Consider the following 21,966-nt stretch of genomic DNA (forward strand, 5'->3'; position numbering starts at 1 on the left):
TATTTTCAGAAAGTACACATTCTGACGAATCCAATATGGGTAAATAAGTGTTTCTACTGCAAACTGCCAAACTGCAAAGCAATGCTGAACATAACGGTTTTTATCAAATTTCTGAAAATCGTCACAAAGCTTGAATTTTACCCCATTATATGCCACACATTTCGTAACGTATCAGCATAAAACATCCTAAATATGAACGCATGGGGTCTACTGAACACTTTGATGCCCAATATGCATAGATATACCAAACTATGTGGCGCACAGAGACCCCCAAATGACAATAGTGTATATACATTTTCACGGCTGACGCGCTGGCTGCTGCAATATGAGCACCTGGTGTGTGTATTATGCGACATTAGACCCCCTAACAGTACAGAGACCCCAGAAAACCATATATTTTCAGAAAGTACACATTCTGACGAATCCAATATGGGTAAATAAGTGTTTCTACTGCAAACTGCCAAACTGCAAAGCAATGCTGAACATAACGATTTTTATCAAATTTCGGAAAATCGTCACAAAGCTTGAATTCTACCCCATTATATGCCACACATTTCGTAACTTATCAGCATAAAACATCCTAAATATGAACGCCAGGGGTCTACTGAACACTTTGATGCCCAGTATGCATAGATATACCAAACTATGTGGCGCACAGAGACCCCCAAATGACAATAGTGTATATACATTTTCACGGCTGATGCGCTGGCTGCTGCAATATAAGCACCTGGTGTGTGTATTATGCAACATTAGACCCCCCTAACAGTACAGAGACCCCAGAAAACCATATATTTTCAGAAAGTACACATTCTGACGAATCCAATATGGGTAAATAAGTGTTTCTACTGCAAACTGCCAAACTGCAAAGCAATGCTGAACATAACGGTTTTTATCAAATTTCGGAAAAATCGTCACAAAGCTTGAATTCTACCCCATTATATGCCACACATTTCGTAACTTATTAGCATAAAACATCCTAAATATGAACGCCAGGGGTCTACTGAACACTTTGATGCCCAATATGCATAGATATACCAAACTATGTGGCGCACAATGACCCCCAAATGACAATAGTGTATATACATTTTCACGGCTGACGCGCTGGCTGCTGCAATATGAGCACCTGGTGTGTGTATTAGGCGACATTAGACCCCCCTAACAGTACAGAGACCCCAGAAAACCATATATTTTCAGAAAGTACACATTCTGACGAATCCAATATGGGTAAATAAGTGTTTCTACTGCAAACTGCCAAACTGCAAAGCAATGCTGAACATAACGGTTTTTATCAAATTTCGGAAAATCGTCACAAAGCTTGAATTCTACCCCATTATATGCCACACATTTCGTAACTTATCAGCATAAAACATCCTAAATATGAACGCCAGGGGTCTACTGAACACTTTGATGCCCAGTATGCATAGATATACCAAACTATGTGGCGCACAGAGACCCCCAAATGACAATAGTGTATATACATTTTCACGGCTGACGTGCTGGCTGCTGCAATATAAGCACCTGGTGTGTGTATTATGCAACATTAGACCCCCCTAACAGTACAGAGACCCCAGAAAACCATATATTTTCAGAAAGTACACGTTCTGACGAATCCAATATGGGTAAATAAGTGTTTCTACTGCAAACTGCCAAACTGCAAAGCAATGCTGAACATAACGGTTTTTATCAAATTTCTGAAAATCGTCACAAAGCTTGAATTTTACCCCATTATATGCCCCACATTTCGTAACGTATCAGCATAAAACATCCTAAATATGAACGCCAGGGGTCTACTGAACACTTTGATGCCCAATATGCATAGATATACCAAACTATGTGGCGCACAGAGACCCCCAAATGACAAAAGTGTATATACATTTTCACGGCTGATGCGCTGGCTGCTGCAATATGAGAACCTGGTGTGTGTATTATGCGACATTAGACCCCCCTAACAGTACAGAGACCCCAGAAAACCATATATTTTCAGAAAGTATACATTCTGACGAATCCAATATGGGTAAATAAGTGTTTCTACTGCAAACTGCCAAACTGCAAAGCAATGCTGAACATAACGGTTTTTATCAAATTTCTGAAAATCGTCACAAAGCTTGAATTCTACCCCATTATATGCCACACATTTCATAACTTATCAGCATAAAACATCCTAAATATGAACGCCAGGGGTCTACTGAACACTTTGATGCCCAATATGCATAGATATACCAAACTATGTGGCGCACAGAGACCCCCAAATGGATATATAGTAGATAAAATTTACAAGGCAAAACAAAATAAGGCAGTAAAGAGTGAAATGCAAAAAAATCCAATAAAACCACAAAAATCAATGTTTTTTTTCCAGACTAGTGTTATCGGCCGTCAGAATCACAGTTTGAATATTTTAGCTGGGCCAAACAGGTTATACGGCTAGAAACAAGTGAACACAACATACGCAGAGCTGAAAATGCAATAAAATGGCTAAAAATTCAATAAAATGGCTAAAAATGCACCAAAATACCCAAAATTGCAATATAATCACCGAAATAACATACAAAAGATATTGCACAGTACGGTTAGCGAATACGCTATTCGTAATGGCTATAAAACATTTTTTTCAGCCAAAAAAAGACGATGCGATAAGAAAAAAAAAAAAGCCACAATGCCATGTATGTGCGTGTGCGTGTGTACAAATGGTAAATTACATGTTATGTGCGCGTGTGTGCGTGTGCACGTGTGTGTAAGTGCAGTGAGTGTAAGTGACCCCCCCAATCCCCAAAAATGTATGTGTAAGTGTGTGTAAGTGTGAATCTAAGTGTGTATTACTGTAATAAGTGTGTGTTGGTGTGTTTGTGTGTGTAATTGTTGCACTAACCTGAAAAAGTCGCTGGAGACTGTTGCAGACGATCAGGAAGAGCCCCTGGAAGAGATCTGCGACGTCATCTGTGTCCCTGTGCTGTGAGGGCGGAGATCTACGGCGCGGTGTAGGCTGCAGCAGCAGGACACGTAAGTAACACGTGCCTGCTGCTGTTTTTGGGCCCCTGGGCGATCGCGCCCCAGGGGCCACTCGATCCCCTGCTCTGCTCATTGTCTAGGGGCAGGGGATCGTGAAGGAGCGGAGCGGAGCGAGCGGCTCTAACAGCCGCTCCTCCGCTCGCAAACCCGGAAGTGCTGCAGAACGTAGAATCTACGATCTGTGGCACTTTGGTCCTTTGATCCACAGAACGTAGATTCTACGTTCTGTGGCACTTAAAGGGAAAGTTTGTTTGCACAAAAAAAATATTTTTTTGCATTTTGTTTGTTTGATTACATTCCTCTTTTAATTCCATACCAAAGTTACATGGCACAGTGGGTTCTCTGCATATACAGTAATTACACGGTGCTGCTAATAGTCATTATCATGGATGTCATTTATCATACACACTCTCATTCCCCCAAAGGTGGTTCTCCAAACTTTTCACAGGTATAGGACCTATTATCCAGAATTATCCTGATAATGGATCTTTCTGTAATTTGGATCTTCATACCTTAAATCTAATAGAAAATAATGAATTAATTATATTTTAGATTGGATCAAGTACAAAGAACTGTTTTGTTATTAGAGAGAAAAGGGAAATTATTTTTAAAAATTTGGATTATTTAGATAAAACGGAGCCTATGGGAGATGGCCTTTCCATAATTAGGAATTTTCTGGATAATGGGTTTCTGGATAATGGATCCCATGATTATATATATATATATATTTATATACATGGGATCCATTATCCAGAAACCCATTATCCATTATCCAATGTTTTTATTGTTAACACAGCATCATATCTGACGTTTCAGTCCTACTTGAGCTGTGTAAATAATTAGAAAACACTTTGTTCACTAGCAAAAAGAGTGTGCTGATCCTTCATTGCTTTATATATATATATATATATATATATATATATATATATATATATATATTTATATATATATATATATATATATATATATATATATATACACATGGGATCCATTATCCAGAAACCCATTATCCAGAAAATTCCTAATTATGGAAAGGCTGACTCCCATAGAGTTTTATCTAAATAATCCAAATCCAGGTCCCACTTGAGCTGTGTTAATAATAAAAACACTTTGTTCACTAGCAAAAAGAGTGTGCTGATCCTTCATTGCTTTATGTTACAAATATTGGTCCTGTATTTATATATATATATATATATATATATATATATATATATATATATATATATATATATATATATATATATATATATATATATATATATATATATATATATATATATTGGACACACCACCATTTTTTTAACTCAAAATGTGTCCCCCCCCCCCCCAGATGCTGTTATCATCAGGCACATTTGCATCTAACAGTTAATTCAATTGCATCATAATGTGTGTAGTCGCTTTTGCGTTTTGCCCCAGTGTCCAGCACACATTACTACATAGTGTAGTATGTTCATGCATCTACAGCCAGGGGTGTAACTACAGAGGTATATGGGGCCTATGAGGCCCTAATTAATTAGAAATGTCAATATATATTGGTAAAACAGGACAACCTCTGGAAATGTTGGGGGCCCAAAATTAATTTGCTGTGGGGCCTAGTAGCATCTAGTTACTCCACTGTCTACAGCCGACAATAAATCTCACATGAATCTTCTCTGTCTTATTGCTCGTACGAGTGTAAAGGTTATCAAGCTAAATTTTGCACTAATCAGATTCAACAGGACAGCCAGAAGTAAACATTACCATGGGGAAGCATTAGAACATTTAATGCTGTTATACTAAGGAATACAATATTTAATAGTTTATTAAAACACTTCACTCAGACAGGTTGTGCAAAAACACGTCGGGATAAGTAAAATTTTTTATGTAATAGAATTAAAGTTGCCACCTTTTCACTTTGGTTACTCTGGACAGGGGGTGGGCAGGTGATGCCAGGGGATGGAAATGGTGAAATTGGAGACATAGTAGGGCAGGACTATAATGGTGATTGGCTTATCACTGCCTCATTCAAGGAGAGTCCTGTTCAGATTTCTTACTTTGGAAAATTAACAGGCAGTTTTTACTCAGACAGCCCTTATGGAAACAGGACTGTTCTAGTCAAAAACGAACCATGTTCACACCTGAAGATCGCCTAGAACTGCTCTTTGTTTTTATGTTTCACAAACCAACTGCTATTTCTCCAATTCTATCATCTCTGCAGTGAGAGTTTCATTTCCCCATCATGGCAAAGGAGCCCAAATCAAAAATAGCATTCATGTTATTTAACTATTCTCTTTTTTAACTTTTCATACTAGGGCCCTTTTTATTAATTCACCACCAACTATAGGCTATGTTTTACCTAGTGTCATGTAATGTAAAAATTACTAAAATTTTATCCACACCTGACCCAAACCTCCAAACCCACTCCCAACCTGACTCAGTAATCCATCCGCCTCATTTCTTATGGAGCAGCCGTGCGCCTGTCACACAGCTCTATGCTGTCATTGGATACATAAGTTTCTTTAAAAGTAACGTAAGTTTTTGCATGAGTTACGTATTTGTATGATCTTGCTGTGGGGCCCAATAAATAGTCAGTAGCAGTTCATATGAATAGTAAAAATAATTAATTAATGTGCTAAGTCAGTCAGTTCATTGGGGGTCAGTGTAATTTACCTTAAGTTTTTTAATTCATTGGTGGCCAGTGTAATTTTCCCCGCCTGCCCTTTTTTTGCTTGTTTTACAAGTTACCTAAGTTTCTATGTGAGTTATGTTAAGTTCCTAGGCAAGGCAGGGCATTTTTGTAGAAGTTAAATACATTTCATAAATTTAACTTAACTTTATACATCACTTTACATAACTTTCTTAATGAATCCAGGCCCCCTTCCAAAGCAGATTTCCCTGGGCCTGACACAACGGTGCCTCCATTCTCCCCCTGTTCTCCACATTTGTGGTAATATCGGCTTGAACCTGCCCAGACTCCCAGTTTTGAGCTGATGTGAACATCACTAATCCAAAGTTCTTCATTCCAAGTATCATCAGGGGGGGCTTAGGCACAGGTTGGGCTTATACTAAAGATATTTATTTCTGCTTGGGACATGAAATAGGACTCTTCTATAGAGTCCAGCTAAACTTCACTCTCTAGCCAGGGTACCTACTTCATTTGGGTGCCTCTGTATGTTCTATTTAGCAGGGTCAGGGGATTAAAGGGGGTGATAGAGACTTACCCTTAATAGCATGGGAACTCAAGTTTGGTCATATCTCATCTGTTAAGAATCACTGTGTTAGGGTCAGTAGCGTAACTAGAGGGGGGCGAGCCCTGGTGTGTGACGCACAGCTGGGCCCAGCCCTCCTCCGTACCGCCCGCATTTTCAGTAACGCGCGGGCTGCCCGGGGGGGCCCTGAGGGGGTGCGGGCCCTGGCCCACTCGCACCCCCTGCTCCCCCGGTAGTTCCGCCACTGGTTAGGGTTTTAACATCTCCATGCAACCCTTGTTGGAGATATATGGGAGTACTGTGCATAATAAAAGACAATAATAATATAGATACAATAAGGAATAATGTATGATACACACTAACCAAATCGGGATGCACAGAGGAAATAAATAAAGCAGAATGAATGTGTTAGGATATGTGTGTCCTAATTAATATTCTTTACATTTTATAACTATTATTACTACTCTTTTTACTACCAGTTGACATCCATACCTTAGTGATTTTTTCCAATTTTGGCAACCCTTGGACTGGGGTTTATGTAGTGAGACCATATTTCATTATTTTCTACACTTTTGTATCCAAACTTATTCTTGGAACAGACTTACACACCACACTTTTTTGTTGGTTTAGAGGTTGCTGGATGGACAAAATGGTCATTTCAATATGAGTAAAACTGCACGTGGTTACATATGACGTTTTTATTTATATAATTCTTTACAGCTGCATCATTTCTTGATGTATGGGCAAAGTCCAACACTGTGACTGTTGAAAGTATTTTTACAGACTCACAAATATTATCTGTATATGAAAGGAGAAAGAAAGCTTTAGTACAATCACACAAATCATTGTGGGCACTTCTACTTTCATGCCTTCCAGGCACATAGCATCAGCATGGGTAGGGGGATAAGGCTAAAGATTGGTCATTTCATCCAGTAGACAGCACTCCCTTTTCAATAAAACCGTATTCTTTTTTGGACAGCAACATTATGCAACGTTTTGAGTGGCACTCCACTCTTTGTCAAGCATAAATCACCATGTTAGCACCTGAACTTAAATACCCTGAGGCACAGTGCCCCCTGTTATCACACATTATAACATATAAATACGTATCACATTACTGTTACAAAAGTATCAAATCCTGGTTACAAAGTATCAATATATATATATATATATATATATATATATATATATATATATATATATATATATATATATATATATATATACATGTTTTCCTGTTCTATTCAAATTCATTCTTTATATAATAGCAGATAGAACAACTTATCTGAGACATGTCCGTTACAGATTGTAACCCAATCAGGATAACGAATTTACAATGTCCACAAAACCACCTATAAAGATAAAATCAACTTCCAATTAAAATTAATTTCAATAAAAATGGATTATGAAGTCATAGTCATGGTTCAGACCGTTTGGGGCCAGTGTACCCAATCTTCTTATCCACTGAGCCTCCCTTCGTAGTAATTCATTATCACGGTCTCCCCCATGTCTCTTTCTTGAGACTGTATCTAATATTTGAAAACAAAGTGCAGGCAATCCAGACCTGACAGGAACAGACCAATAAAGGGTTCAATTCCTAATGATTTGTGAGCTGGGCATGTGCCTGGTCTCTACAGAGGTCAAGCCATGATTCTAAAAGATAATAACTTCAACTGCACACGAGGCCGAATTTGTGGTGAGGCCACAAAGGCCCGGGCCTAGAGTGGTAAGTGCTAATTGCCAGCGCTCCGGCTAGGGTTGCCACCTTTTCTTGACAAAAATACCGGCCTTCCTATATATTTTTTTTTTCTATTACTGTAATAACATTGGCATCAACCATCATTTTTACCGGCTAGGCATGCAGGCGCTAGGACCCTGCAGCGAGTTGCAGCCTCGGGGCGCCACAGAAAGGAATCCGGCCTTGCTGCACACATACCAGTGCAATATTGCTATAATATACAAGCTGTTATTTTCAGTAGAGTTGTCTGCTTTTTATCAATAAAAAAAAACATTGCATGTAGAGTGCTTCCATTTTACTTCATTCTAAAGTTGTATTTCAAATGTCAATGTTTTATTTGCAGCACACATCAGAAATGGAGGTGCTTTTCTCTAGCAGCCTATAACTGTCTCTTGGCTAAAACAGGTAAGAAGTTGTACTGTAAACCAATAAACCAGTCAGTGGCAAGCCAGTTTGTAAGCTTTAAGAACTTTAAGAGAAGCATCCCCCAAAAACAGCAGACCATAGAGACTCGAACACAGGGCAAGAAAAGTGCAATTTTGACACGCCCGTGGGATGGCATATGGATCACTTCGGTCTACCTAAGTTTCCCCGTGAGGCAAGTACGGGCAGCTTCGGAAAACATATCGATCCAAATGCCATCCCGCCGGCGCCATCCAGCCAGATTCATGCCAGTGGAAAGGCATTTCAGGGAGATTAGTTGCCCAAAAAAGAGGAGATTAGTCACTGGGCGACTATTCTCCCCGGAATCTGCATGTGTGCCACCACCCTAAGTGATGTATGAGACAGGCAACATTCAGGGCTGCCCTTGTATAAAGAAGCACAATGCAGCAATCAGGGACCCTTAGCTTTGTATCACAATAGCACAGCAGATGTTGCAGCAGATACCCATTATAAAGCCTGCTTTTTTCACATGAAACTCTGTTAAAGGCACAAAGAGCTGTGGGTAAGCTATGCTTCCTGTATCCCAGCCTTGCTGTTGTATATGTGTGATGTACCAAGCATTGTCCCATAGTGTCTGTGCCTGGGTCCAGCCCTCCCCCACTGAGCACCTCCCCCGGCCCTTTGTGGAGTTTTCTGGCATCATTAGCAGGACGCTTCCTAACAGAGGGAAGCTCAGTAGGGGAACATGTTCACACTTGCCAGAGTATCTTGTGAGAGATTGCCCAAGGTCCCTTTTGTTTAATCCTCTTCTCGATTTCATAGCAAGTTTGTGTATTACTGGGAGTATGCAAGCACTAGTGGGATTACATGCTTGTCATTCAACAGCAGGTTCTTAGATGCCGCAGCAGGAGCCGGACTCTGGGACACCTCCAGTCACATTATACTGACCAGAAAGCATCCCCCTCCAGGTAATGTGAGTAACGGGACACTGTGCACAGGTTAAAATAGAATTTAGACTTTTATTTATAACTATATACATTCCGCCACATGGGAATACATGTTCCCTGTGTGTTTGTACCCACACAAGTCAACTTTTAGCATACAAGTGTTCAAGACACAATGTATTCCATGTTTGAGACTGATCTGCTCCTGTGTGTAACATGTTGCTGTGTATAACTGCACTGTATAGTAAGTGTATGTAAAAGATGCTTGTTATACATACAAAAGCCCTTCATGCACACTTCATAACACTTTATGTTTGCGTGCAGTTTAGAATTGTTTCCCCATTATATTATTATTCCATTCACTCTCTTAATGATTAATCATTTTAATACAATTACAAGTATGGGACCTGTTATACTCAGAATGCTCAGGTAGCTGGTAGCTACCATGCTGTGGTAGCACAATCCACAGGTAAGTGAATAGTAGAACTCCCTTTAATACATTTACTAAGAAGCATTCAACAAATGTACAACTCTTTTGGGGTGTCTGTCATTGGAGAACAATGAAGCCCAAACATTTCGGATAATAGATCCTTTACCTACTAGGGTACCAAACTTGGAGCAGGTGAGAAATAAAGTAGTCTAATGGATGTTCATGTTTGAGACTAGCCTTGTTGCTCCTAAATGCTCCATCAGTTTGTTAGTTCCATACTGTATCCACCCATGATGCTTTATATTAGATTGTATTTATCCCTGCACCCTGTAGATATACCCTTGCCCACCAGGATTAATAACAATACTTTTTGTATCAGTGAGTGAGATGTTGTATAAGCAATGCATTACACAATGGGTTAGCTGTGTGACCCTTTCTGGCTCAGTTGGGCTATTTAAGCTGCTTTTGTGTGGCATTTTCACGTCCCAAAAGCTAGCAAAAATTAATTTAAAAAGGTTCATCATAGATTTAGCAATGTAAATAGAGCCAGATGCATGATGGATTTACTACAGTGCTAAGAGCCTCTACATGGTGCAGGGTAAATACACAATCTAATATAAAGCATCATGGGTTGATAGTAGTGTGGAACGAACAAACTGATGGAGCATTAAGAAGCAATGAGGGTAGTCTTGATCACGAAATGCATTATACTCGTTTATTTCTCACCTGCTCCAAGTTTGGTACCCTAGTAGGTATAGGATCTATTTCACCCCAAAAGGGTTGTACGTCACTTGGCTCATCTCTGCATGCTGAATGCCCTTACCTCTCTGCATACCTGTCGCAAGTTGATTATTTTTCTAAATCCTTGCTGAAATATTTTCACAACTAATCCATCTGTTGCAAGATAGTATCCATAGTAAACTAGCTGTGTTTATGATTCTGCTCTGTGCAGAGTCTGAGTATAAGAGATGTTTGTTTAACATTTCTTAGGAATGCTGAGGACTAGAGGGTAAAGCGGAAGTTCACCTTTTAATTCATATTTAGTGTGTGATTGATTATTATTATAAGCATCTTTTCAATTAATCTTTTTTGTGTTTTATGTTTTTAAAATATTAGACATCTTATTATGGTCCTTTTTGACTGCAGGTGAAAATTCTGTTATTAGGGGGCCACTGATATTAGTAACTAAAAAGCTTACATTTTATTGCTATGGTAATTGAACCCTAGCAACCACATAACAGTTCATACTGCAATTAATGGAAATAATTTGGAGATTATAAAAACAGCAAGTGCAAATTGTCTTACTGTTCTGCTGTCTACACCATGCTAAAACCTATTCCCAAAGTGAGCAATCTCTTAAAGCAATGTGAGAACTCTGAATTCTCTATACACAATGCACATGGTACATTACAAGCACAGCATTATCACCATAGCTGTCTATTGCCCACACAGAAGACAACTCTGCTAAATAACAATTCTGTACTAGAATGTACAAGGACCATGACAAGAGTTTAACCCCAATACATTAAAGTTCGCTTGATTCTTTACTGGTAATATCTTAATGATAGCGCCTCATTAAGCAAAGAGTAAACTACAAAATCCTTCTTTTCACTTTCAAAGTCATTCATTCCTCTGCCCTTCACTTATATCTCTTATCTCTATTGTACTAGTATTACAGCTATTGGCATAAGATTGTAGCACAGGACAACTTTCTTCCACTGGCTTTCAGGAGAGTACCAATGCAATACAATTTCCAAAAATCAGTATAGTACAGTACATGATGTGTTGCCTTTTTAATGCATTTCCTTTAAAAAAATACCAGGGGACAAAATGCCTTTTGTGCTATAGCCATAACCTTAACAATTCTTAACAATGGTGCAAAACTGGTAACTTCAAATTCCACTTTCGCTTGTTAAATATACCGCTTTGTGAACAAGGAAGAAAACATCAGTATACTCAAACTTCTAAGTAAAGGTGGTGACACACAGGCCATTGGCAGTTTATAGGCCCATGTAAGGGACCTGTCAACAGACCTGCCTGGCTGATATCTGACAATTCCCCAGATGCCTGAAAGAGATCCACTGGTAATAGATGCAGTAGCATAAGTAGTATAAAATTAATCATTGTTTATTAAATTTGTAGCTGATATCTTTAGGCCAGCAGCCAGCCCTACACACAAAAATATGCTCAACTGGCCAGGTCATCAAACAAGCAGCTCTTTCATGGATTGGGCCACCCAGGTAGTATGCCAAATTGTGCTAATCCAATTGTTTGCTCCATAGGTCAACATTTGCATCACATGAGAGGACTGTGCAAACCCACTGAACATGGACCACATCCACTTATTGTTATCATTGGCCAGGGGTATTTTTTACTCACCCAATCAATATTGAAATGAGTCATGATTGATACTGGGAAATGATTGTTTTAGGCCCATGCACAAGACAATAGGCTGCTTTCTTAGAATGTTGGCTAATATATGGTCACTTTAGTTTTAATTTAAACAAGAAAGTTTTAATTGCCCAAAACATTACTGTATGGACTCATAAAGGCCCCATGGCATCACTAGAATATTCCATTATTGTAAAAGTAACTTGAAGGACAAACTGTTTTTTTTGCTATGCCTGTAAACTACAAGCCAACTTTGTTGCAAAACTGCCAACAAGAGGTTTGATCTAAGTGTACATGCAGCACCAATGCCAACACACAAGATATGGCGTGAATATTTGCCAAGAATATTGCTAGGCTGCTAAGTAGGTCAAAAGTACTTCCTTTCGATAAATATAAAGAACATAGTGTGAGAAAACAAAGAGATTTGCTTTCCAACCATAGATAAGTTATTGGCACCCACTGTGTTGGAAGTCCATCAGAAAGTCTTCATATAGGATATTAATCTTCAATGTAAAATATAGTATTGGCGCTCACGTGAAGTTTTTAACCATTTTATAATTCTGTCGTTAATATTGCTATTGCTTGTCAGTTTTCTTAGTAAATTTGTGTTTATCAAAAATCTCATAGGGAAGATAGGCCATAATTGAGTTTGACTGGACAAATGATTTGTTGAGCTGGTTATAAATAGAAGCTAATGCCAGCACATGGTCAGTTTGGAGCAAACTGATCAAAGATCTCTCCATGTGTACAGTTCAACACAATGGGGCAGATTTTTCAAGGGTCGAATTTCGAAGTAAAAAATACTTCGAAATTCGACCATCAAATTAAAATACTTCGACTTAGAATATCAAAGTCAAAGGATTTTTAACCAAATTTGGCCATCAAACGATCGAAGTAAAATCGTTCAATCGAATAATTAAATCGTTCGAATCGAAGAATTCGAACGATTTTAGCGTCCGATCTAACGATTTTACTTTGATTTGTAAAGACTTAGAAAAATGCATTAGACGGTCCCCATAGGCTAACATAGCACTTCGGCAGGTTTAATTTGGCGAACTATTAACTATAACTAGTTTTTTAAAGAGACAATACTTCGATTATCGAATATTCGACTATTCAAACTATTTTACTTCGAATCGAATTAGAAGTAAATTCAAAGTCGTAGTATCCTATTTGATGGCCGAAGTATCCAAAAAATTACTTTGAATTTCGAATTTTTTTACTTCGAAAATCCCCTCTAATTCACCTCGACCCTTGATTAATCTGCCCCATTAATCTGTTCATATTCTGCTTGGAAGTAAGCACTGTTGGTAAATCTATTTGTCTAACAATCACATTTGAATAGATTTGCAGTCTTTAGTTACCAGTTTGTGTACCTGTTATCGAGAAAGCTCGAAATTACTGGCAGGCCATCCCCCATAGACTCAATTGTAATCAAGTAATTGTAATATTTAATTTTTTACTCTGTAATAATTAAGAATTCACCGTATCCAGGGTTCGGTTCGGAATTCAGCCAAGATTCTGCCTTGTTTCTGCAGGACTTGGCTGAATCCAAGTGTCCGAATCCAAAAAAAAATCACATTTCGTCACACAAACAAGGACGTAAAACAATTGTTCACTGCTTGGTTCTCTTTCCCTCTTTTTTCCCTTATTTACATATGCAAGTAAGGGTTCGGATCTGGTTTGGGATTCACCCAAATCTTTTACAAAGGATTTGGGCATCAGCCAAATCCTAAAATAGTGGATTGAGTGCATCCACCTTGTCAGGGGTGGATATAAATAACGGGCGCCCCTAGGCCTGCTGTCATTTGTCGCCCCTGTACCCTCCCTTTTATTCGCGAAAATTTTCGAGCAAATGGGGATTGGTGCACGGGAAGTTTAAAAAACTATCGTATCTCCTGCGCATCCCCAATGTTTCTGGACCAATGTGGGTGTGGTTGAGCAGCATGGCGCCCCCTAAAATCCTGCCGCCCTAGGCCCGGGCCTTGGTGGCCTTTCCACAAATCTGGGCCTGCACCTTGTACTTTATGGTAACTAAGCTGCATTAATCCATCCAACAGTTCATTAGAAAGGACAGTGTGTGTAATATGTGGAAACAGTTATTTGTTAAACTAATAATTATAACCTGATCCAGATCATTCCAGTTAAAATTAACAAAAAGCTTTCACTGATGAAGTGATTACATTGTTGCTTACTGTAGAACACTAATTACTGCTTTGATTCTATCTGAAAGTAAAGGCTTCTAGAACTACAATGTGTTATTATATTTGACAGGGGTAATAAACAGTGACCTTTCAGCCCCAGATCGTCTTTATATACAAAGAAAAAGAACTAGAATTTTCCAGTATTATGTGATGGAATTCTGTTTGTACAAGAAACCAACAACTGACTGGCCTTTTCTGTTAAAGATTTTTATGGCTTTTTGCTGCATTTGTATTGTGCCTATACAACAGCCAATTAAATCACTGAAACTGTAGTCTTCAGATATCGCTTTTTTCTTGTCTGAGCAAAAATGCCATTTATTCATAGTAATAAATGTTTTGTAGAGATGAATGCAAGCTCTCTGTGCTGAACAGAAAAAACAGGTATTTCACTAGACAAAAATCCAGCCTTCCTATGTCTGTCATCTCTTTCCTATTAATAACATAGCATCAAGTACCAGTCTAGCTGATAACAGTAAAAATGCATGCAAAAATACAAATGAACACAGACTTTCCTATACTAAACCGTATATAATGTTTTCAGGCACAGTTAAAGCTTTTTTTCTTTTACCAAATCATGATGTTTTATTGGTGTTTTCAAATGCTCACTACTTTTTGTTGGTTAAAATAGTACAGGTATGGAATTGGTTATCCCGAAACCCGTTATCCAGAAAGCTCTAAATTACGGAAAGGCTGTCTTCTATAGACTCCATTGTATCCAAATAATCTACATTTTTGAAAATGAAAAAAAATATTTCCTTTTTCTCTGTAATAATAAACCAGTACCTGTACCTTGTACTTGATCCAAACTAAAATATAATTAATCCTTATAGGAAGCAAAACCAACGTATTGGGTTTATTTAGGGGCCGATTCACCAAGGGTCGAATATCGAGGGTTAATTAACCCTCGATATTCGACTGGGAATTAAAATCCTTCGAATATCGAAGTCAAAGGATTTTAGCTCAAATAGTTCGATCGAACGATCGAAGGATTATTCCTTCGATCGAACGATTAAATCCTTCGATTAAATCCAACGATCGACGGAATATCCTTTGATTAAAAAAACTTAGGAAAGCCTATGGGGACCTTCCCCATAGGCTAACATTGAGTTCGGTAGCTTTTAGATGGCGAACTAGGGGGTCAAAGTTTTATATTAAAGAGACAGTACTTCGACTATCGAATGGTCGAATAGTCGAACGATTTTTACTTCGAATCCTTCAATTCGAAGACGTAGCCATAGTCGAAGGTCGAAGTAGCCCATTCGATGGTCGAAGTAGCCCAAAAAACACTTCGAAATTTGTAGTTTTTTTACTTTGAATCCTTCACTCGAAGTTAGTGAATCGGCCCCTTTTAATGTTCACATGATTTTCTAGTAGATTTAAAGTATAAATTATAAAAGTATAAAATTACATAAAAAAACCCAGGTCCTGAGCATTCTGGATAATAGGTCCCATACCTGTACATGTTTCCTGTATGAATACTGTATCTACTCTACTAAAGTTATACACTGGTGTTTTTGATACATTTTGGGATGTAGGTTTTTAGTTAAGCACATAAGCTGATTGATTCAGTTTTATTAACTTTTATTCTCTTTGATTATACTTACTAGCATTTAGACCTGCATTTCAGTACAATCAAGTTCAGCATGTATTTCAGTAAAGGTATAAACAAACCCCCAGGTGTAAGGACCATAATAAATTTATTAAAATGAAACTGAAATCATTCACTCCATTCTCAGCTACCAACAGATGCACTCTTGCTTTTCCCATGACTAAAGGTGGCCATAAACGCACAATAATATCGCACAAAACAAATTTTCGCACGATATTCGGTGAGTGTATGGTGGTAAAAGAGCCGACCTATATCCACAGAAGACTTGGATCTCGGTCAGCTCGTCGATCGGACTGGATAGAAAATTTTGATCAGGTGCTTTTGAAGGCACCCAAACATCGGCCATTGTTAGTGCTGAATCGTCAGACACAGGTAGAATTCTATTGTTTCTACCTGTATAACTGATTATTCAGCTCTACACGTGTGTATTGAAACAAACAATCTTTCTTGGAAAGATCTTTTCCAAGAAAGATCATAATTGTTACATCTATGACCATCTTAACACTGAACCAAAAAAAAAAGTTGCGGGCATCTGCACTGCTCTGTGGTTGTTTATTAGCCTCATAATAAATATTGATTTATTTCTGAAAGTGTTTTTCTCAGATGAATGAAAGTCACTATAGTGAATTAGCCCTGGATTGCAGCAGTTGCCTAATTGAGCCCTATGTCTCCCATCCAGTTTCAAAGCAGACAATGTTGTCTGTATTTAATTGGAATTAAAAACTAATCCCTCTGAATTACTTATTAATGCCTTTGTAAATCTGTAAATGAATATGTGTGGTGCTAAAGGCCTGGCTTGGTCTTTTGTTTGTAAGGTATGCAGCAGCGGGTGGGAGGAATGACTCCTCAAGCCGAGTTGGCAAGGCAATGCTTGGAGCTGAGTGAGAATCTGCCTGACAAGTCATGCCCTGGCGTGAAGGAATGGAAATCGCTGCATTTGGCCGCCTGGAATGGGAATACAAAACTTGCAAAGCAATTGCTGCAACAGGGAGAGGCGATAGACTCCAGGTATGTCTCAATCTAAATCCAATCTAAAATGTCTTCTTGCCTTAAAGAGGCAATGCACTTTCAAAATAGTTGCACTGAATCTGTGCTAAATCCTTCTCAAAATATTAAGTGAATATTGATTTAAATTCAAACCCTACCCTGCATTTTCTTATATGAACGAAATCAACGAAATGAAGGCGTATATAAAAAATAAATGCCCAAAGCTCCTGCACGGCCTAAATGCTTATTTTGGAAAAAAGAGTTAATGCCTAAAGGCAGTTCACAGTGCTGGTGGCCCTACCAATGGGCCTTTTCACGAAGAGTGGGCAGCCTGTGCTCACTACGGCTACTTACTGTACATCTGAGTACTAAGATGTGTCCAATGCACAAAGCGTTTGAGTGTATCTCAAACTTGTACACAGTGGGGAGGGTTTATTATGGAATGGAGGTCAGACACATGGCAAAAAATAAAAAAACCTCATATGCCTATTGCACATGAATGTTGTCCGTGAAGCCAAAGTTTGGATGCGTGAAGTGTGTAAAAACTTAGCCACCACAGATCTAGTTGTTGGATCTATTAATGTGTTACCAACTTAAAAGTAAAGCAGAGAGTAATACCAATAACAGTCATTTGTCCGGGATGCTTTTTAGAATCAGTTTCTAAATATGCTGTAAAACTATAAGTGATAAAGTAATTTCATTCATATATGTATATATATATATATATATATGTATATATATATATTTGGTTACTCGCATCAATACTGATTTCCCTAGCTGAAACAGCCTATAGAGATTGGGGCTATATCAGCCCCTCCAATTGTTCTGTTGACATCCAACCCCATCACCATCATGAATACTCGAATGCAACCCAAGAGCATGCAGTTTTACCTCCTAGTCTTTGTGGAATTTTCATGGGTGGTCAGAGGCAAATAAACCTAGTATCACTTTATGCAATGCCAAATTTCAGTGGTGTAATGGTCAATTGAGCAGTAAAAACATATCCTCTGGAGTAATAAATGGCATTACAGGTGATAGAAATGAACAAACCCTTGCCTGCACAGAGCCCTGACCTCTACCCAACTGAACCCCAAATTAACTGAAATGCTGACTGAGATTTATTGCCCAGTGTTGGTTCCCATCCGCAGTAAAATTCTTGTGGCTTATTGGAAGACAATTCCGCAAACAATGTTCCAAAATCTAGTGGAAGAAGAGTAGGGATTGTTATAGTGGCAAAGTGCTAGACAACTTTATAGTAATGCCCTTGTCCATATAGTGTAGGTATTACTATTTCATGCACTTGGTAGACATAAAGCAATGCCCTATGCTCCAGTGTGCTTGATGGGTTGATTTTAGCATTGAAAGTTACTATGCTTCCTACAATGTTTGGCTTAAAACAGAGAACAACATAAACTTGTTTTGGTTATCTTGTACATAGGTGTACACTTCCTTTTGTAATCCCTTTTCATTTATTGACAGCTTTAAGCATTTATTATAGATTGCCATCTCTAAATCTCACCTTGTCATAATTGCCATTTAAGACACAAAGTCTCTGCATAGTTTGGAGTTTATTTACCATGACTCCTGGCTGCCAAACTGACACAAAACCAACACAGGCACAAAACAAGTGCAAAAGATTCTTCAAAGCAGGAAAAAAATGAATACTTTCTTTTTCAAAGGCATAGTAGTGTATTTACACACCAGCTTTTGTTTACATTGACTGTAATGTTAATAGGTGGCTATTTAGTGAATGCTTATTAAGTGAAAAACAGGTGTTATGAATTTGATTAAAGCCAGGGCAATATCTGCTAGGAGTTTGTATGTTCTCGGCGTGCTTTGGTGGGTTTCCTGTGGCTACTCTGGTTTCCTCCCAAACACTAAAAACATATTGTAGACTGCATTGTCCATCGTAAGTGAAATGATGAATGATAAAATAAAATCATGATATGATAAAATAGTCATACATCTAACTTAACATCTGCCTTGTAGGGATGGCCTTGGCTGGACTCCTTTACACTGTGCCGCAACAAACGGCCATTTGTCAACTGTGAAGCTGCTGATTCAGCGTGGAGCATTACTCAGTTGTCAGGATAACTCAGGTTGCACACCTCTCCACCATGCAGCATGCAACGGGCATACTCATTTATCTGAACTCCTGCTGCAGCGCGGAGCAAATCCAAGCGCAACCAATAATGGGGGACTTACACCTCTTCATTTAGCAGCTGCTAACGGACACACACTCGTTACACAATTACTGCTCAAGCAAAACCTAGACCCTTGTGTTGGTGACAACAACCAATGGAGCCCCTTACACTGGGCTACAGTGAGCAACCACTTTCATATTATTGAGCTGCTGAAAGAACATGGTGTCCCACTGGATCTCGAAGCTTCTGGGAATTTAGTGCCTTTACATATTGCTGCTGAGACGGGTAGAATGGAAGCGTTGGGCTATCTGCTGGATAACACAACTGATGTGAATGTGAAGGATCAGCTGGGAAGTACACCACTTGCAATAGCAGCTGGCAATGGTAACTTAGAGGTATGTACTCTGAGAAGAAGGTAATTAGTTCATGTGCAATATAGTGGGGGTTATTTATAAACACTGGCTTAATTTGCTCCTGAGAAGTAACCCACTGCAACCAATCAGATATTTGCTATCATGGTTCTACTTGCAGCTGATTGAAAAATGCTACTCGCTGATTGGTTGCTATGGGTTGCTGCCCAGTCTTTTTAGCCTGAGGAACCATAACTGCAAAGTTTTATTAAAAATAAATTCTAGGCTATCTTATATATAAATAGAGTCTGTACATACTCAGAAAGCAAACTCTTATTTTTTGTGTAATGATACCATTTTTGCATTCCTCTTAAAGGCCCACAATACACGTTTTTTTAAATTCCCTTTTGTATTTATCTTATGGATATATGAAGAGGTGAATTTACAATTATTCTCCTGTTGCCACCTTAGACTCAGTAAAAATTGTTACTTGGAAATATGGCCACTCCTGTTGTCATAAATCCCCCTAACTAGAAGACAAAAGGGCTAATAGTCTAGCTAGAGGCATAATTGGTATCCCTGGTCCCTTTTACTACCACACCCATGGACCCTGCACCCTTTGTTACCTCCCTCCCAGTCCTTACTGGGCCCTTTTGCAGCCATGAGCTCTACTTCCCCTATAGTTGCACCAGCAGTCCAGTAGTATGACCTGCTTTCTTTGGGGCCTGGTCAGCAGAATAGGGCACTAAATGTAACTCTCTATAGCAGAGACAACTGCTTAGGTCAGTGTTGTCTAATGGGTCAGTTATGACAAATACCACATATTTCGGGTCCAGTATACAATAAAATGATGATACTATAAAAATAGTATAAATAATAAAGCCATACAAAGAAGCCCTAATGAAGGGTCACAGCTGAAACATAGTCCTCCAGGTAACCTTCAATTATCTACATTTTGTATAAAATATGCAATATTATTTATTGAATATACCTACGTAACAAAATAACAGTGTTGGACAACACAAATTTTGTCTCCAGTTTAGAACATGTGGATATTTATGTTGCATTATTATGTGCTGAGATTGTCCATGTTTCCTCTCCTCTAGGTAGTCAGGCTGCTGTTGGAGAAGAATGCAGAGATTGATGAGCAGGACAAGCATGGCCGCACAGCTTTGCACAGGGCAGCGGGGGCAGGTCACCTTCACATAGTTAAATTGCTTGTTCAAAGTGGAGCTTGTCCAAACCAAAGGGACAGCTTAAAGTTAACTCCAGTTCAGAGAGCAGCAATGTATGGACACGGAGGTGTATCTGCCTATTTACAAGACACTGGGGGATTATAAGAGAATGGAAATGTCATGTGAAAATACACAAACAGTGTTTATGTATGAAAAAGCACCTTTAATGCTGCACAAGAAAAGCTACTGGCTGGAAAATGCTTGTTAAAGTAGTTAAATCAGGTCATGTCCACCAGCCATGCACATTTCATATGATTATCAGTCAGTTTTTACTTTACATGGTTTGTATTCAAAGAGGTATTTTTGTAACATGCAGAGTATTTTGTCTGAAACACCTATTTTATGATTTTTTTGATAAAGAACAATTATGCACAGTTCACATATCTGGGATTGTGAACCAGTATGGGATATATGTGCATGTCTATGTGTCTGATAGCTCCAAATTACGGAAAGGCTGTCTCCCATAGACTCCATTAAAATCAAATAATCCAAATATTTAAGTGATTTCCTTTTTCTCTGTAATAATAAAACAGTACCTTGTACTTGAGCCAAACTAAGATATATAATAATTGGAAACAAAAACAGCCTATTGACCTTATTTAATGTTTACATGATTTTTTAGTAGACTTAAGACGATCTAAATTATGGAAAGACCTCTTATCCGGAAACCCCCCCAGTTCCCGAGCATTCTGGATAACAGATCCTATACCTGTATTGGCTTTTCACTGTTTGTATCACCTGCTGAGGTTATCTTTCTTCCAATATACATAGGTTGGGGCTATTGCCAGTGTAATCTGTTGGGATAGTGTTAAATTTAATATGCAATAGTCACTGTTCTGCCTGATCATTCTGATGGGTTCATTGTCATGCAGGTATAACATGTACTAAACCACAAATTTATCTGGTCTGGCTTTTTGGGGCAAAAACTTTAATTTTTTTGTGGGAAAAAAAACATTGAATTTTTCGAGATTTATTAAACCCTAATGCTGCAAAAAGCACAAATTCGAAAATCCGCCATCTCAGACCTGTCAAGGTCATTTATAAGTCAATGGCAGATGTCCCTATCCTAAATGGAAGTTATCATGGTTTGCGATGGGTTTAGCCCGTTAATCCGATATTTTTGGGGTTTTCGGGCAAAACCCCAAAGAAATTGAGCAATTCGGGAAAAAAATTCTGAAAAATAGTACGATTCGGGTTTTGGCTCCATTTTATCAGTTTTTTCCCAATCCCATTTATTCAAGATATTTTATTTAAAAAAATAAGGCAAAATCAGAGATGGGAGTTTGGTCGAGCTTTTTTTATTTAAATTATGAGACGGATTTTAGCAAATAACCCCCTTGGTGTTGTTGTTAGTAA

At 38.5% G+C, this 21,966-nt stretch overlaps 1 protein-coding gene across 2 annotated transcripts; it reads left to right on the forward strand.

The window, feature by feature from the left end:
• The first annotated feature begins 9,026 nt into the window (after nt 1-9,026).
• ankrd65.L (Putative ortholog of dystrophin-like protein, 1 of 1 L homeolog) lies at nt 9,027-21,103 on the forward strand. Of its 2 annotated transcripts, none has more exons than XM_018226032.2 (4): nt 9,027-9,289; nt 16,710-16,902; nt 18,871-19,420; nt 20,482-21,103. In XM_018226032.2, the coding sequence occupies exons 2-4, from the start codon at nt 16,712-16,714 to the stop codon at nt 20,713-20,715; spliced, it is 975 nt and encodes a 324-aa protein (XP_018081521.1). In that variant the 5' UTR covers nt 9,027-9,289; nt 16,710-16,711; the 3' UTR covers nt 20,716-21,103. The 2 variants fall into 2 exon arrangements, with proteins under 2 accessions (XP_018081521.1, XP_018081520.1); XM_018226031.2 differs by having other exon boundaries at nt 9,028-9,284.
• The last annotated feature ends 863 nt before the right edge of the window (nt 21,104-21,966 follow it).

This window comes from Xenopus laevis, chromosome 7L (assembly GCF_017654675.1).
Source record: "Xenopus laevis strain J_2021 chromosome 7L, Xenopus_laevis_v10.1, whole genome shotgun sequence".
In the NCBI taxonomy this organism is placed as follows: Eukaryota; Metazoa; Chordata; class Amphibia; order Anura; family Pipidae; genus Xenopus; species Xenopus laevis.

Coding starts and splice junctions, on each gene's coding strand:
- ankrd65.L (XM_018226032.2), top strand. CDS start 16,712: ATGCAGCAGCGGGTGGGAGGAATGACTCCTCAAGCCGAGTTGGCAAGG. Junction 16,903..18,870: donor GGAGAGGCGATAGACTCCAG/GTATGTCTCAAT, acceptor TCTGCCTTGTAG/GGATGGCCTTGGCTGGACTC. Junction 19,421..20,481: donor CTGGCAATGGTAACTTAGAG/GTATGTACTCTG, acceptor CCTCTCCTCTAG/GTAGTCAGGCTGCTGTTGGA.